We start from the raw sequence: 16,350 nt of genomic DNA, 5'->3' as shown, positions 1-16,350 counted from the left end.
CCAAATATCAGTTCAATAAATATGGTTAAGATGCCAAGGCTGAGAGAGGCGGAGACTGATGCTCACCTCTCAGTGTTCCACAGGAATGAAAAAATATTTTTCCCAGAACAGGAGGGGTGGTCCTAGTGCTGAATCTGAACTTTGTTAAGCCTAATCCGGAGGGACCCGAAACATTGAAGGCACGAACAAAGTCCGTCAATTACACACCAAAGCTTTTTTTTTTTTTTAATTTTTATTTTCTTTTTGTATTTTTCTGAAGCTGAAAACGGGGAGAGACAGTCAGACAGACTCCCGCATGCGCCTGACCGGGATCCACCCGGCACGCCCACCAGGGGCAATGCTCTGCCCCTCCGGGGCGTCGCTCTGTTGCGACCAGAGCCACTCTAGCTCCTGGGGCAGAGGCCAAGGAGCCATCCTCAGCGCCCGGGCCATCTTTGCTCCAATGGAGCCCCGGCTGCGGGAGGGGAAGGGAGAGACAGAGAGGAAGGGGGGGTGGAGAAGCAAATGGGTGCCTCTCCTATGTGCCCTGGCCGGGAATCAAACCCTGGTCCCCCGCACGCCAGGCCGACGCTCCACTGCTGAGCCAACTGGCCAGGGCCTACACACCAAAGCTTTATTGTCTAGCTTGGCCAAGCGGCGGCTCCTCCAACAGTGGTCTGAGGGAGCGCTCCGGCCCTTTGTTCTACTTAGTTTTTATAGTTTTGTAAGTGGGAAGAACAGAAGCAAAAATTGTAATTAGGAGCCCCTTACCGCTATTGGTTATAGTCATATGTCCTTTAACATGATAGGACCACGTTCAATTTGCAAGCCATACATTATTTTGGAGAAAACAAAATTTACAAGTCAACACAATGGTAGGAAGATGTCTCTTTACATATTAAAGGCTTTCCTATATTATCTAGTGTTTGTCTGCTATGTTAACCACATGCATTTACATAGGAGAGGTAGTTCCTGTGGGGACAAATGCCTGCAAATGGCTCATTGCTGTAAGAAGAGGTTTATTTTGGCTTTTCTCTCCCTGTACCTGGCTAGCCATTCACCCCTTTCCCCACAGGCATGGTGGAATGTCTGGGGATCCATGTTTTCCTCCCCTTTGCATTTACAATACAATGTCAAGGACCATCCTGGTCATGCCAATCACACAGTACAGGGACTATTCTCACAATTTCTCTGCACACCTTAACCCAAATTAATAAAATGTTCTTCAAGCCTCCCAAAATATTAATATTAATTCTGTAGCTTTTGGTACTTAACCACTCCTGCGAGTGAGGTGGTGCAGTGGCTCCTCAACTTGAAGAAAATATCTTTGTCTCTTCATTTACATGACCTCAGATGCAAAGCAAAAGCTTTATACAGACTACTCAGGTGCTTAAAACCACTCCATTGTATGCCTAACTTCTAATAACACAACACATGGCAGAGTAGGCACTCCCTAAATGAGTGATGAATGTTTTAAAAATCAAAATGTTTATAATTACACACATAGATGTATATACACACATATTATGGAGAAGAGAGGTAGGAATTAGAGAGTGTGGAACGATCTTTGCACATACAGTAACCAGGAGCAAAGAGTAACTTGTGAGTATGAACTAATGGATATTATGAATAATTCAGTTCAGTATCCAACAAGAAAAATTAATTTATATATCAGAAATATTAATACTTCAGCAGTAGTTTTATAAATCAGGAACCAGGTATATCAGAAGGAGCTTTAACGTCAAATTGCCACCTTGAAAAGAGAGCCAATGAAGTCAGAGGGTATAAGGGGAGCCACAGGGGAGTATGAGGGCTTCTGCCATCTTTCCTTTACCTCTGACCATGATCCTACCTCCGCCTCAACAGCAGCAAGATCACTGGCAAGGAGTGTGGCACTATTTCCCAGTTGCCTTACTTTTATTTCACACTCTTACGAACTGTTGAAATAGCGGTTGATACTATTACAGTTATTTTACAAATGAGAAAAAAATAGGTCAACGAGATTAAGTAACGTGGTCAAATTAACATAGGTTATAAGTGACGGTAACAGAATTTGAACCCAGATCTGTGAGACTTTAAAGCCCTTATTCTTTCCTTCTCTGTTTTACTGTTCCTCACCATGCTCTGAAGAGTAAGTGTTGATCTTGCTCTTCAAGTTCTGAATCTTAAACCATTATTGGTGTGTCGGGACATGTGTGAGTGTACCTCAGCAGCTGATTGAAATAAAACCTTCAGGCTTGACCCCCCACACCTCAAATGCAGTTAAAATTTGTCTTAATGATGATGAAAATGATTTTTGTTTTCATTTTACAGTTTTTGCAATGCTGATGTCAGCTAAAGTCAAAAAGCATTCTTTTGGAATAAAAAAATCTGACTCATTTTTCTTCTCATTGGGTAGATGGAAGTTGAATGTTAGAATACATGAGATAGGAATCATTCTCTCTGCCTTCTTTAAACCTTATAAGGTAATGGCATAGGTGGGTAAGAAGAAAGAAACTGCTTTCCAGAAACAACTTTGGGGTGGTGATCCTACAGGGTGCAAAGCCGAGAAGGCCTCAAGAAGCGTATCTGTCCCGCTGTATCAAGACACATGAATGGAGGTTACAGTTATGACAGAAAAGATTGAACCAAATATCCAAGTGTCCCATGACTGGTGCCTTGATAGTTAGGAATGTGATCCACAGGCTCATGTTCTCCTGAGTTCTTGGATGGAGCTCTAACTCGTGGAGAATGGAGGTTGAATTTCCTTGTACTCAGATTTACTTTAATGAGGATGCACTCTTGATTCCACAGAATCTGGAGGTGAAGACACTTCCTGAAAAATAAAGTAACATTGATCTCTATACATTCCTATTATCCTCATGATCATCACCAATCATATTTGTTCACTGATTATTATTATTGTGCTCAAGTATTATATACATAGTCTTTACAATAAACATTAACAATGAATGAAAACATCTTCATTTTACAGTTAAGATACCAAAAATTTAAAAGGAAATGGTGATTTTTTTTTCCTGGATATATAGGTAGAATGTGATAAATTACAAAAAAAATAATAATAATAACCTGATTCTATTCTATTCTGCTCTTGCCCTGGCCGGATAGCTTGGTTGGTTAGAGCATCAACTAGAAACACAAAAATGTGTGGTCTTAAATATGTAATACACTGTTTCCTCTTGCATTTTTACATCAGAATTCTTTTCCAGCCCTTATTCTATCTCTCACATTCCTATCATCTGTAACTTCAGGAACCCCACAAATCATTACTGCATTGAAGTTTCTTTCCAACTTCAAGAGTTAGAGATGACCTCTAACCCTAGTGGGAGGTGGCAGACCATGGGAAATATTAGTCACTTAGAGTAACCTACCTACCTCTCTTGAACTACAGCAGTTGGCTCTGCACCACAAGGCTGAGACGGAGATGGTTACGCATAATTCCAGCACGGTAAGGATCAGCATCAGAGACACAAGGCCCTACGGGATATGATGCCTCACATCAGGCCCAGAAGGAACAGTCAGAGGGGGAAAAAAGTCATCAGGAAGCCAGTTACATCTCCCTCCCATAAAGTAGAACAAAGTAAACCATGAATTAGGTTTAATACCTAGCCACACACCAACACTATAAGAGACACAATATCAGTCTGAAAACAGAAATATTTTTCCTGGAAAGAGAGAGACATGTATTTCTGTATGAAGGTGTGTGAAGTAGACATGGAGGCAAGAAGCTATAGAGGCAAAAGTCTGACCCTGTCACTAACACCTCCTAACTGGAATAGCAGTAAGCTAAGCAGGTGAGTAGCCAGCTTTTAAAAATGGACAAAAGTCACCCCCCCTACCCCACATTGTTCCATCAATAGTACTTCATAGAGGTTTAGGCATTTATACTATTCTTAAAAACTGAAACACTAAGCACAAATATTAAACAAAAATTTACTGGATTAGAGATCCTTCTCTCATTACTGAGGCACCTAGAAGAAGCAAATATAAAATGACTCTAGAGGGAAAATACCATAAAATCCATAGAAAAGTCACACACACACACACACACACACACAAACTGAGGTCATGAAAAATATAATGAAGAAAATGAGGGTGCAAACTTCCATGAGTATCATCAGCAAACCAGAGGATTAGAAGTGAGTTAGTAAATAATAGTTCATAAATCATCATGGGGAAAATGAATAAATTAAAGAAATATATCCATTTCTACACTGACCTCAGAAGAGAGAGGATGCTTAAACACCAACAAAAAAATTATAAGTTAGAAAGGTTATTAAAGACTTTTTCTTCTGAAAATATCACACTCAAATAAATAAAACAATGAAGTAATCCAAAACTTCAATGAGTCATTATTTGAAAAATTCCAGATCACAGAGGAACTTGTAAATCTCTCAAGTTAATTTTAAGAAGCACAGCATGGAACAAAGCATTTTAAAAATGTAATCTTTCTGGTATTTCTAATAGTAGTGATAGTAGTAATATTAATAATAATATAACTCAATGTGATAAGCACTATTTTAATTACTCATCACATATTAACTTTTTTTTAGTGAGATAATGCGAGAGAGACAGAGGGACAGACAGGAACAGAAAACCGGAAGGGAGATAAGAAGCATCAAGTCTTCATTTCAGCACCTTAGTCATTCATGGATTGCCTTCTCATACATGCTTTGACCAGGGGGCTCCAGCTGAGCCAGTGATCCCTTCCTCAAGCCAGCAACCTTAAGCTCAAGCCAGCAACCTTGAGCTTCAAGCCAGTGACCTTTGGGCTCAAGCCAGCAACCATGGGGTCATGTCTATGATCCCACACTCAAGCCAGCAACTCCACACTCAAGTTGGTGAGTCCATGCTCAAGCTAGATGAGCCCACTCTCAAGCTGGAGACCTTGGGGTTCTGAACCTGGCTCCTTAGCATCCCAGGCCAACGCTCTATCCACAGCGCCACCACCTGGTCAGGCATGTATCACATATTAACTTATTTAATCCTTGTACCAACCCTGTGAGATTGATAATGTCTTCATTTCAAAGACAAGCAAATTTAAATATAGGTTGCCTAATTTGCCCTTCACTGCAGAGCTTATAAATGGCTGAGCAAAAATTCAAATCAAGGCAGGATGATAACTGTTCATTTTAGATTGAAATATTTTATAATTAAATAATTTTCAAAAACATACGTTCGATGAGACGCCCGTATAAATGCACAAGTCTGGTGATGGTGAGGACTGACAACCTTTGAATGATAGGCTGTTAACTGCTAAATTTATTGAGAGAAAAATTAACCCTAGTAATGCTATTGTAGCACTGGAAATGTTCATCCCAAAACTGTTCTGCATCTGAAAAGCAGTAAGAACAGCCAGTTAATACAGGCAGCACATACTTCATTCCTTTTGTCTACTTGTTACTTAAATAAATATCAATTGAACATTGTTTACACAACCAGCAATATCCTTCACATGGGGCAAATATCAATGAACAAAGATCCCCACCCTCATGGAGTTTACTTTTTAGCAGCAATAACAAACAAACAAAAAACAATTAAGTATACTAATAGGTAAATTATATAGCATTTTTTAAAGTAATTAGGTGCTATGGGGTAAGAGAATAGACTTATTCTCTTAAGAGAGGATATGGAGGTAAGGAGGATATGGAAACCAAAGAGAAGAGTGGAGGTTTGTGATATCACAAAAGTAAAAAACAAACTGTGCCTGTGGCTAGCAGGAAGAAATAAGGTTGAGATATTTTCTCTTGTGAGAGAAGTAACTGGATGCCTATAGGCTGATTAAGAAGGTCTAGGAGAAAGAGAATTGGAGTCAGACACTGTGTGGTGGGGAAGGAGCAGAAACTAGGATTCAAGGAAGGGTACTGGCTTAGGCTAGAATCACAGAGAAGTCACTGATGGTAAGTGGTTAGAATGAAAATATATATATTGGTTGAGATCTGGTCCATAAAGTAGATGTTATTGGTGGGCAGGGGTAGGGAGGGGATCTGAAAATTCTCTTCTGATGGCTTGATTTTCTCAGAATAGGAAGCAAGGTCATCACCAGAGAGAGTGAAGATGATAGAAAAGGAATTGGTGTTTGAAGATAGAAGATAAAGAAGAAATAGCCACCTAGGGAGGTGGCAGAGTGAATGAACTAGAAAAGTAGTTGAAATGGATAGAGGATTTAGTGAGAGCATATAAGAGGGACTTGGTAATTGTTTAATGATTCATTAAAGATAGAATTTTTGGCTTTCAGTTGTGGTACTAGTAATGGGAAAGTGTATACTCAAATTAGTCAGAACTGCTCAAATTTAACAATACAAAAATCAAGAAGGTTTTTTTCTAAGCTTTAGAGTTATTAAATATTCATAGCAACCATCCCAGTAACCATATTTACAACCTATATGATTGTCTGATGATCTACCATTTCAATGCCTTAAGAAAATTAATTTTCTGAGACTCAGAGACATGAACAAGAATGTGATGGCAACAGGGGCGGGGGGTTGGGGGAGGGGGGATGGGGTGAAGAAGGAGAGAGGGGTTAGGGGAAGGGAGGGGCACAAAGAAAACCAGATAGAAGGTAACAGAAGACAATTTAACTTTGGGGGAGGGGTATACAGCACAATCAAATGTCAAAATAATCTAGAGATATTTTCTTTCAACATATGTACCCTGATTTATCAATGTCACTGCATTAAATTTAATAATAATAAAAAAGAATGGCTTAATAAATAAATAAATAAATAATAATTTAAAAAAAAAGAAAATTAATTTTCTTGTGCATTAAAGAGACTCAGAGTCCCAGTTGGATTTACCAATCTCTATTCTCCTATTAATAATGGATAGCATTTCTACTCTTAGGGTCATAGGAAAAGAGGAAGAACTACCACTCACCAACATTCTTGTGGGGTTTCTTCCAGCTGCAACAGATATAGATCCTGAACTAATAAACTGTTTAAAAGAGGAAATGAAGCAAATAAAAAAACCTTAAGTTGCTACCATATTTTCTTGGTCCTCCCCTGATACATCTAGCAATAGCCATATAAAACTTCTTTTTTAAATTCACATCCTAGAAAACCAAATTATGCTTGATGCTGCTCATCATTTTATATGAATACAATTTAAAATTAGCTTAAATTTTGAGTAAATTTATATTTTCACTACACTACATGAAATGCCTGACTTTATATAGGTATATATGGGTATGCATACTTTAAAAAAATAAATATATTTATATATTAATGTAATGTAATATTTATGCTTACATTTATATTAAATATAAATAACATTTATTTACATTCACATGTACATGTAACATTATCCTCATATTCTTACCCAAACTTAGATAAGTGTTTGATTTATTGGACTAGATGTTCTAAAAGATACTTTACAAATATGTATCTATACCAGTATATCCACTATTTTGTAAAGATTATTTTGATAGGTTATTGTTTCCATAACTCTCATTTTGATAAGTTCAATTCTCTGGGTGTTCATGGTTTTTCAAAACTTCATTCTGTTTTTTTACCCCATAAACCTCACATCCATTTACCAATGATTTACCACTCCTATGGTTTGAGGGAAAGCTGCCAAAAATCATGAAGAGTGAAGTCTTGGTAGACAAGAATTCAACTATTGAATTCTGGCTGAACAGGAAGGAGCAGGCTTTGAATTCTATTTTAAATAATGAAGAGGTTCGCACAGGATTCTCCTGAGTAGCTACAGCTTTATGGTTAAGAGCAATCTCTGTGTCCCGATCCCACCTTCAACTCATATTCACTCTGTAACCATAGACAAATTATCAAAGCCCTCTCTTCCTCAGTTTTTACTTTTTCCCCAATAAAACAGAGATGTACTTAGCCCCATGTTAACGTTACTTACCCAATGTGTGGAGATAAAATGGACTAACACATAGTCAGGGCTTATGTATCTGGCAAGCATGCAGAAAACACTCAAATTATTGGCAATAGCTAAGGTTTTTTATATACATTTTTCCATTTCACAGTGACCCAAAGAGAAGGTCCTCATATTATTGCTACCGTCCTAGTGAAGAAATGATGGCTGAGAGTTCAACTATCTTTCCCAAAGTCACATAGTTAATAAGGATGACTAAGAGGGAGACTGGACAAGTAGGAGTCCCACAGACGACATACAGCAGGGCATGTGCACAGAGGCACACAGAGGGAGAGGAGGGTTTTGTTGGAGATTAGGCTAGATATGAAGGGCTCTGAGCCATGTTCCAGACCTTAGAGCTTGCTCTGTTGATGATACAGAGCCAGAGAGAAGTCTCCAGCCATGGGAATCCAACAGTCTGACTTGATTCTTAGTGTTGAAAATGTTAAAGAAGTGAAACTCTGGCTCCCTATGACTCTTTTTTTTTTTTTTTTTTTTTTTTTACCAAACAGATCTTACTTTCTAAGAAAAGTCTTTTCTGATTGACTATTTAAAAGACTTTATTATTCTCTTTTCTACAGTATGGACATTTTTCATTCGGGTAGTCAAGATTCCTTATGCAGAGCAATGTGCCTCCTGGATTTTTTAGAAAAACTCAAGATTTTAACTCTTCCATCAAAACAATGATGTAATCGATATAAAAATTTCAGAAATATTAAATTCATACTATGTGCTTTGGACTATATCCAGAAACATCATATAATCTTTTGCCAGAACATGAGATCTGATTTGGGCCAAGAAATTTTAGCCAAATTATGAGCAGTTTCTTTTTAAAGGAAATCTGAAGTTGAATGATTTTGAAAAATAAGAGCATGAATAAATTAGAGATCAAGATTTATTATAAATTTGTTTCTTCTTCATTTGCCAATGACATGTTCTAGTCACTATTTTCAACTAAACATTCCCATCTTAGATTTTGTGGTAGCCTGTTTTCATGTTTAGTTCAAGATTGAACATGTATAAACTCTCAAAGTTCTGGCATCTAGCAAAACAAACAAACAAAAACTTTTAAAAAAAAAAATAAACCTCCCCCAAAATCCATCAGGTAGGCAATAATCAAATTACAAAGTTGAATAAATAAATTTTTTACATCACCTAGATTTTTAAAAAATCAGCTAGCTTATTTTTACATTTTCAGGTTTTATGATTACATTTTACATTTTAAGATTACATTGTCACCCAAATAGATGAAACGACTCCTCTAATTTTCTGATAGTAGGCAATTTTCTTCTCTACCAAACTAGACTACTCATTTCTCATTCAATTTTCTTAGTATCCATAAATTTAACACATGGGTATTAAGTTAACTTTGGGGATTTAATTCATACTCAGCCATGTGATTTCTTTTCACCAGAAAGTAAGGTGCTTTGTTTTTAAAACTAGTTTGTGTCAAGAATTACAAATCAAACCCACAGAAGGCAACTTTCTAATTACCTAAGACCAATACTTTAGTAATCAAACGCATGTCTAGTAGTGGTGCCTAAGAAACGACCTACAGTCAGCGTATTTGAATACTCACAAACACAGCGCCCCACAGCGGATAGCCTGTGTAGAAGGTAAAAAAAAAGAAGTGCCTGAAGAGATGGGCTGCGTTTTGTAAAGAACCCAGGAAAACGCCCAGAGCCATAATTATTGCGCCAGTCAGGATCTGGACGGTCTGTGAGATGAGGGAAGAAAAAAAAATTTTTTAAGCGTAAAGGTCATATATTAGTATAGACTGAGAAGAGACCATTTAAATTTTCCTCAGAAAGGAGGTAGCAGTGCTTGAAATGGCTAAAAAGTCATAACTAAATGAATTGGGTAAGATCTTACCTTGGGAGGCTTTGCTCCTGGCTATTTCCACCCGTCCCCTCCACCTCTCCCCTACTTCTGTTCACTCCCACAAACTCCCTTTGGGAAGTAGCAGAAGAGTGAAGGAGATGTGTCTGATAGCATAAGGTAAACAAACTACCTTCCCAGCAGGCTTTGGGGCCGTGATATGATGAAGGCAGGTAGACAATAGGCAACATTCGACTCACTCTTTCCCTCCTCCCAGTTTTGAAATCGAAAGTGCCGGATGTGAGTTCCCGAGCTCAGCCTCCTGGTTGGGGTCCACTGTCCAATGTTGACAGTATGTCTTCCACCATGCGACCCTGCCTCCGCATTTCTACTCCCGGCCTAAAATCCACCCCACGATTTTCTTCAGGGAGCAACCTCACTGGCGTGGTGACTGACTCAGCAATTCCTCCTTAAGGCCATAAATAAGGTTTTCCACATGACATTTATTTTCTTCCATCTTAAGCCAAGTTGAACTAAGGTTGACTTACCCCAAGGACTTGTAGTTCCTCTCTCTGGTAATTTTGTGACCTGTCAATAGGCTGGTAGACAGAATTATTCTCCACCTCTGGACCCACCCGGCTTCCTGCTGAGGCTGTCCCCAGTTCTGCCTTCTCAACCTCTGGGGAGGCCATGGGTTCTTGATGGCTGTTAATAGGAAAGAGATTCCAAGGCTTGCTGATATTTCTGAGTGAACTGAGGAGTTCAATTCTATCCATATATCAAAATGGCTCTCCATGAATGGGGCAGGGGAGGCAGAATATTAGAGTTTTTATATTGTGTAATTCCATTTTGTCTTGGAGTCGTAGACATTATCAAATCATTGTGGTAGGCCTGGGTACTTAGCTTTATTTTGGAACAGTAAAGAGCAATTCCTTTCTCATTTTTATAGGCACTTATATGTTATATAGTCCCTGCCTCTCTTCAAATCGATCTGGACAGCCGGAACAGTGATGTCTTATGTGAGGAAGGTGGCTTTGGTCATATTCCTGTAATAATAATAGATATTATTTATTGAGTAGTTACTGCTATCTGCCAGGCACTGTCTAGGTGCTGTGAATGACTTAACATACAGCGTGGGACAAAAGTAGGTTTACAGTTGTTTGTATGGAAAAGTAATACGATAATTAGTAAACTTTCACATATTCACAACTGTAAACCTGCTTTCACTTTGCCCTTTATCTAATAGTCCCAACAACTCTTTGTTGCAATATTACCATTCCCATTTTAGAGACGAGAAAATTGAGGCATAGAGAGGTTGCACAAATCACCTAAATTTATTCAGCTCATAAGTGAATACAGGCTCTAGCAGAAACATTCTACTTTAAGATTCAACATTTTTTTAAAATCATATTATGTAGCATTATATGGAAATAACTTACTGGTGAGCAAAGCATTTAAGCATTATGGAAGAGCTAAGTACAGATCCAAAATTGGCCACTACTAGTTGTATGATCCTATAATGGAAGTTTGGTTTTCACATTGATCAGATGAAAATAATTTGATTTCATATTAACATTGCAAAGGGCAATTTTGATGATGTATAAAGTCCCTAACTTAATAAAGAGTTGGTAAATTATAACCAAACTGTATTATAACAACCAACCAAATATATAAGTTGCTTTTAACTTATACTCTGCCTTGTGTCAAAAAGGACTTAAAATATTATATTTATAAAGCTCATCAAACAACCACCTCAATCATTGCAGCTAAAAAATATGTACATATCACTAAAATATACGCGTTAGGTTCATTTAATCTTGAACAATATAACTTTTTGGTATGTAGTGTCTTCCAAGACAAAATAATTACAAAGTGCTTATGTGCTTTTACCATTTATGAGGTGACCCGTATGAGGTTCACTGTAGAGCATTAAGCACCAATGAAGTCTGCTGAAACTATTGACTTTACAATAGTATCTTAATTTCTCTTTTTTGCTGGAAATTATATGGCATATCTAGTTTTCTAATAAATTTACTCTTTTTTGTCCAAATAAACCCATGACACTTCCTTTCAGGACAATGTTCACCTTTCCAGTTCTTTATTGTGTGTGGGGGGGGTATAGATCATGCTTATTCAAGCATTAAGGAACTAAGATGAAGGTCAGAACACATTTCAAATTATCACGTGGGTAACTGATATTTTACCTGCCATAAAATTTTTCTACCAATGCCGGGTTTTATGCTAGCATGAAGGTACGTGCTCTACTGAAGCACTGATAAATGTAAAACAACAAGAAGACCTTAACGCTCATGCTCTGGAAGGTGCATGTACCATATTTCCCCATGTACAAGACACTGCCATGTATAAGATGCATTTTAATTTGGGGACCCAAAATTTGAAAAAAAATTACATAAAGTTATTGAACTCAAGTTTTATTCATCATAAAATTCATACAACTCCTCAAGTGGGAAATGCAAGTAAAAAATCTATAACTACTGTATAAAACACACCCAGTTTTTCGACCCCCAATTTTTCGGGAAAAAAAGGTGCATTTTATACACAGGGAAATATGGTAAGTCAAGAATAAGAGAAGATCAAAAAAAGTTTACAACAAATTCTATTTTAATGAAAACCTAATGTATTCTGCAGCAGATGTAAAATAAGAATGGTGAACAGTAGAAAATCTCCCATCTATGTTGAACATCACCTTGCAAACCCAGGCTTCAACTTTACCAGTTGGGAAATATGTGTATATTTTAGATAAAATATCTAATACACTAAAATGTATGTGATGTGCAGAGCATTGCTCTTTTGTGATCAGCTACTGGGCTGTTTCTTCAGCTTCATCCCTCACCCCTCCTGATCTCAGAGCTCAGTCCAGCCTTGTCCATTTCTCTGTCCTCCCAAGTGTCAAATTTGCAAAAAGTCTTGACCTTTTCTCAGTACTATTTCCCTCCTCCCAGAGCACATTTCCCCTCAAGCTCAATCTAGAACTGAATCTCTGCCCACGTGTCACATTTTGATGAATGTTACTCTGAATTTCCTCTATTTCACCTCTCATTCTACTTACCAGTCTGAGCTCCAATCGACCGGACACTTATCTGTATCTCCCTGACTTCTCATCATTGTAAGTCCGGTCCTAGCTCACTGTCTGTCATGTGATGGGCACTTAGCTAATATGTGTTTAAAAAAGAGTGAACATTTGGTCCAGCCAGATGTCACCATGCCTTATGATGAGAACTATGTCTGCAAGGATTGGAGTCTCTTATATGGAGAAATTCTGGAGCAGTTCTAGAGGGAGGAATCCTATTCTAACCATGTTATTTAACTTGACTTTAAAAAAAGAACTAGAAATATCAGGAGGAATTTTGGCCTTCAGGTAAAATAAACTATGTTCTATAATATGGTTAATTTAGCTTTTTTTCTAGTGGAAGAAATGTATATTTTCTAAGAACCTATCAGTTGAGTTTGCTTATCTTTCAGCGTGTATTCTAAGTATTCTACTCATGCTAATTTAGTTCTCACAACATGTGAAAAGAAGATATTGTTATGATCCTTTCCCTTTTACCCATGAGGAAGCTGAGCATCAGAGGAGTTCGGTAACTCATCCAAGGCCACACAGTCAGCAATTTAAGGAGCTAGGGGTTAGAACCTGGCTGCATCTGGAGTATCATTACCTTGTGCCATTCCCCTGAAGTTATGCAGAAATTCACTCACCAAATTCCATACTGCACGTGTGTCCAGACCGCCCCTCATTGCCAGAGCTGGCAGTGGATTTGGGTACAGCCACTTAGATGTAATATATCCAAGGGGAATATGTCTGCATGTATGTGCATCATGCCCACAATTTCCCAAATAAGTAACTATATAATTACATCTAACATTCTTTACCATAGCACCAGAGTAACAGTCAAATTCTAAGAGGAAGCTATCCTTAGAGTTCAATATTCCAAACATAGCAACCAAGCAAAACACTTTGCAGACATCCTCAGTGGCCAACTGGGTGGCACCTTTAACAGACAAGAAAGGCAGGAGAGAGACTTTATAGGGTTTATTACCTTGGAGTCTTCAGGCCTTGACAGACTTCTTTCCTCTCCAGCTCATCTTACTGTGAGCAGGGAACACTCAGTGATGATCCTGGCAGCGTCTTTTCCAGAAAACAGCTGCCTCTTCTAACTCAGGCTTAACGGATCTTAGCCTTACACAACAGTTGAGAGGAGTCCGTGAAAATGTTTTGTTGGGGGACTGAAGAGTGAGCTAACCACATCTGTGCCTGGGGCCCCTCGGGTTTCACTGTGCTTCCTGAAGGCATGGCGTTGATTAGGAAATGGGCATCAGGAATAACTGTCTCTGGCTTTGAGATACTGCTTAACACGTTGTCAGAACAAAGAATACAGGCAGAAAACTTGGGCAGAGGGGTGGGAAGGGGTTGTGGGATGGAGGAAGAACAGCCAGAGCCATTGCAAATGGAATGCTGAAGAAGAAAGGAACAAGAAAGCACCTTAAGAGAAAGAAAGATGAGGAAGTGAGAGAAGTATTCCTTTGAACATACTCGTTTTAAATTTAGAACTGCAGAAAGAACTGTGCAAAGAAGTTACTTAAACTCTTGAGACTCACCTTACTTGTAAATTTAAGCTCATAGTACCTATAGAGGACAGTTATTAAGTGACAGAATGCATGTAAAGGTCTTAGCAACTAAGGTTTTTTATATTAATAGCAATATTAATATAATATGAGGATATAAAATTAGTAATATGATGAAATAAATTGCCATACATGCTGGTAGAATTGCCTGAAATACAATTTCAGCCTTACACAGCTGTGACCTATGCCTGAACTGCCAAATATACACCCATCAGGATAATATTTACATTCTTTATTTGACAAATAAACAACCTTAAGCAATATTTTCTTGAAAATGATAAGATAGCCTGACCAGGAAGTGGTTCAGTGGATAGAGCGTCGAACTGGGACACTTAGGACCCAGGTTTGAAACCCCGAGGTCGCTGGCTTGAGTGCAGGCTCATCTGGCTTGAGCCCAAGGTTGCTGGCTTGAGCAAGGGGTCACTCGCTCTGCTGTAGCCCCCGGTCAAGGCACATATGAGAAAGTAGTCAATAAACAACTATGGTGACACAACGAAGAATTGATGCTTCTCATCTCTCTCCCTTCCTGTCTGTCTGTCCCTATCTGTCCCTCTCTCGGTGTCTCTCTCTGCCTCCATCACACAAAAAAAGAAAATGATAAGATAACAGCACTTTTCATTTTGTTAAAAATATAAAGAAAATATCTTAGCAAAATCTGTGTCCAGAAGGCTGTTGCCCCCAGAATGTACATTTCAGCAAGCGATTGAATATAAGAAATCTCCCCAAAGTCAGCAGTGATATTTTTGGTGTATTACTGGGCAGACTCCGGCTTTAGTGAAGAGAAGAGGGCACAAATAGCTGGTGAGGGTGATCGTGTAATGAATTGTTCTTACGCACAGGACAGTGCAGTGCTTGCCTGCCTCCACATGTCAATTATTTCAGGTATGGAAGAATCATCTCGAGGAGAAAGGAAAACTGGGTGTCAAATTTCAGTCAAGGGGGTGGTTTTTCAATTCTAGGACATAAATTCAATTTCTTCTGCAATAGTTACTCAAATATGATGGACATTATTTCTAAGGTTCAACTTTACTGATTAATTAGGAGAACACACAGAAGTTAAAGCATCATCCCATAAAAGGACCTTGGTCTCCTAGGAGTTGGTACATTGAAATTTAAATTCTGCACAAATTTCAGTCTCTGGCACATTGACACAGCTGTCTCTATTTTTTATTCTTACTAAAAAAGATATTTAGAAAAGTTTTCGGGGGTTCATATCAAATAGCTCAAACTATTGTCATTGAGGACAATATTGTTGAACTTACTATACAGAACAGAAAATAAAATTTAAATGGTTAATATGTAGTACTTATTAACTAATTTAATGTTAACTAATTAAGAGTTAACATTAAATTAATAAACCATACCCTTAGTGAATAACAGTATCTAAAAACACACCTTCACTAAATTAGGATGTTCACTGATTAGGGTTTTTTAGGGATCAGATACCTAAGAAAAGATTTATACCAATTACTTTTTTGTGCAAAGAAACAACAACAACAATGTTGTTTTCCAACAAAATTCATGATGTGATGCCAATTTCAAGTTTTTATTCTTCCTTAAGGAGGGAGTCAGTTTAATCAGAACTCAATAACCCTAACTCTTCGGGCGTGGTCTCAAAGGCAGCAATAAAGGGACTGGGGTCCAGCTGGATTTCGTCTGTAGAAACTGGTGTGAGCCACACCGATTTCCTAAAGAAAAGACAAAACAGAAAGCAGGTTGATGTACTCGAACCAGGTCTTTCAGAGTCTAAACTTGAAGCCAAGTTATTTTTATTTTTAGCACTTTTTAACACCATGATGATTTTCAGTTCAGTGTTTAGAAGTGCGGAACAGTGCCTGTCCTTCCTGGATAAAGATGACTTATAATGCTGGCATCAGCAGAGTACCAAAGTGCTCAGACTTAGACGAACAGATCCTAAGAATGGCAAAGGAAAACACTCAAAGCTTCATCTGTCCCAGTGTATGGTGGCAAGGGAGGGGTGTGTGTGTAAGTACGTAGCGCAGTAAAATTCATGCATCTAAAACCTAATCATAT

At 38.2% G+C, this 16,350-nt stretch overlaps 2 protein-coding genes across 9 annotated transcripts in view; both read right to left on the bottom strand.

Moving 5' to 3' along the window:
• Positions 1 to 276: 276 nt before the first annotated feature.
• On the bottom strand, positions 277 to 13,886 carry MS4A3 (membrane spanning 4-domains A3). Of its 2 annotated transcripts, none has more exons than XM_066254007.1 (7): positions 13,731 to 13,886; positions 10,221 to 10,377; positions 9,434 to 9,571; positions 6,856 to 6,912; positions 5,156 to 5,314; positions 3,351 to 3,456; positions 277 to 2,794 (listed from the first exon to the last, which is right to left on the bottom strand). In XM_066254007.1, the coding sequence occupies exons 2-7, from the start codon at positions 10,362 to 10,364 to the stop codon at positions 2,739 to 2,741; spliced, it is 660 nt and encodes a 219-aa protein (XP_066110104.1). In that variant the 5' UTR covers positions 10,365 to 10,377; positions 13,731 to 13,886; the 3' UTR covers positions 277 to 2,738. The 2 variants fall into 2 exon arrangements, with proteins under 2 accessions (XP_066110104.1, XP_066110105.1); XM_066254008.1 differs by having other exon boundaries at positions 3,355 to 3,456.
• Positions 13,887 to 15,853: 1,967 nt separating this feature from the next.
• The window catches only part of LOC136318765 (oocyte-secreted protein 2-like), a 59,221-nt gene continuing 58,724 nt past the window's right edge, over positions 15,854 to 16,350 (bottom strand). For all 7 annotated transcript variants that reach the window (XM_066251616.1, XM_066251617.1, XM_066251620.1 and 4 more), the window contains one exon: positions 15,854 to 16,004. In XM_066251616.1, the coding sequence (XP_066107713.1) occupies positions 15,890 to 16,004 (115 nt within the window). In that variant the 3' untranslated portion in view covers positions 15,854 to 15,889. The remainder of the gene's footprint in view (positions 16,005 to 16,350) is intronic.

Source organism: Saccopteryx bilineata, chromosome 1, assembly GCF_036850765.1.
Source record: "Saccopteryx bilineata isolate mSacBil1 chromosome 1, mSacBil1_pri_phased_curated, whole genome shotgun sequence".
In the NCBI taxonomy this organism is placed as follows: Eukaryota; Metazoa; Chordata; class Mammalia; order Chiroptera; family Emballonuridae; genus Saccopteryx; species Saccopteryx bilineata.
Note: the sequence above shows the minus strand (reverse complement) of the source record. Positions and strands in the feature narration are given on the sequence as shown.

Bases quoted from the DNA above. Each gene is read 5' to 3' on its own strand.
- MS4A3 (XM_066254007.1), bottom strand. From the start codon at position 10,364: ATGGCCTCCCCAGAGGTTGAGAAGGCAGAACTGGGGACAGCCTCAGCA. The intron at 6,913-9,433 runs GTGAGTATTCAA...TCTTTTAAACAG, and splicing joins CGCTGTGGGGCGCTGTGTTT to TTTATTAGTTCAGGATCTAT. The intron at 5,315-6,855 runs GTGAGTGGTAGT...ACTGCTTTTCAG, and splicing joins GAAACCCCACAAGAATGTTG to ATGCAGAACAGTTTTGGGAT.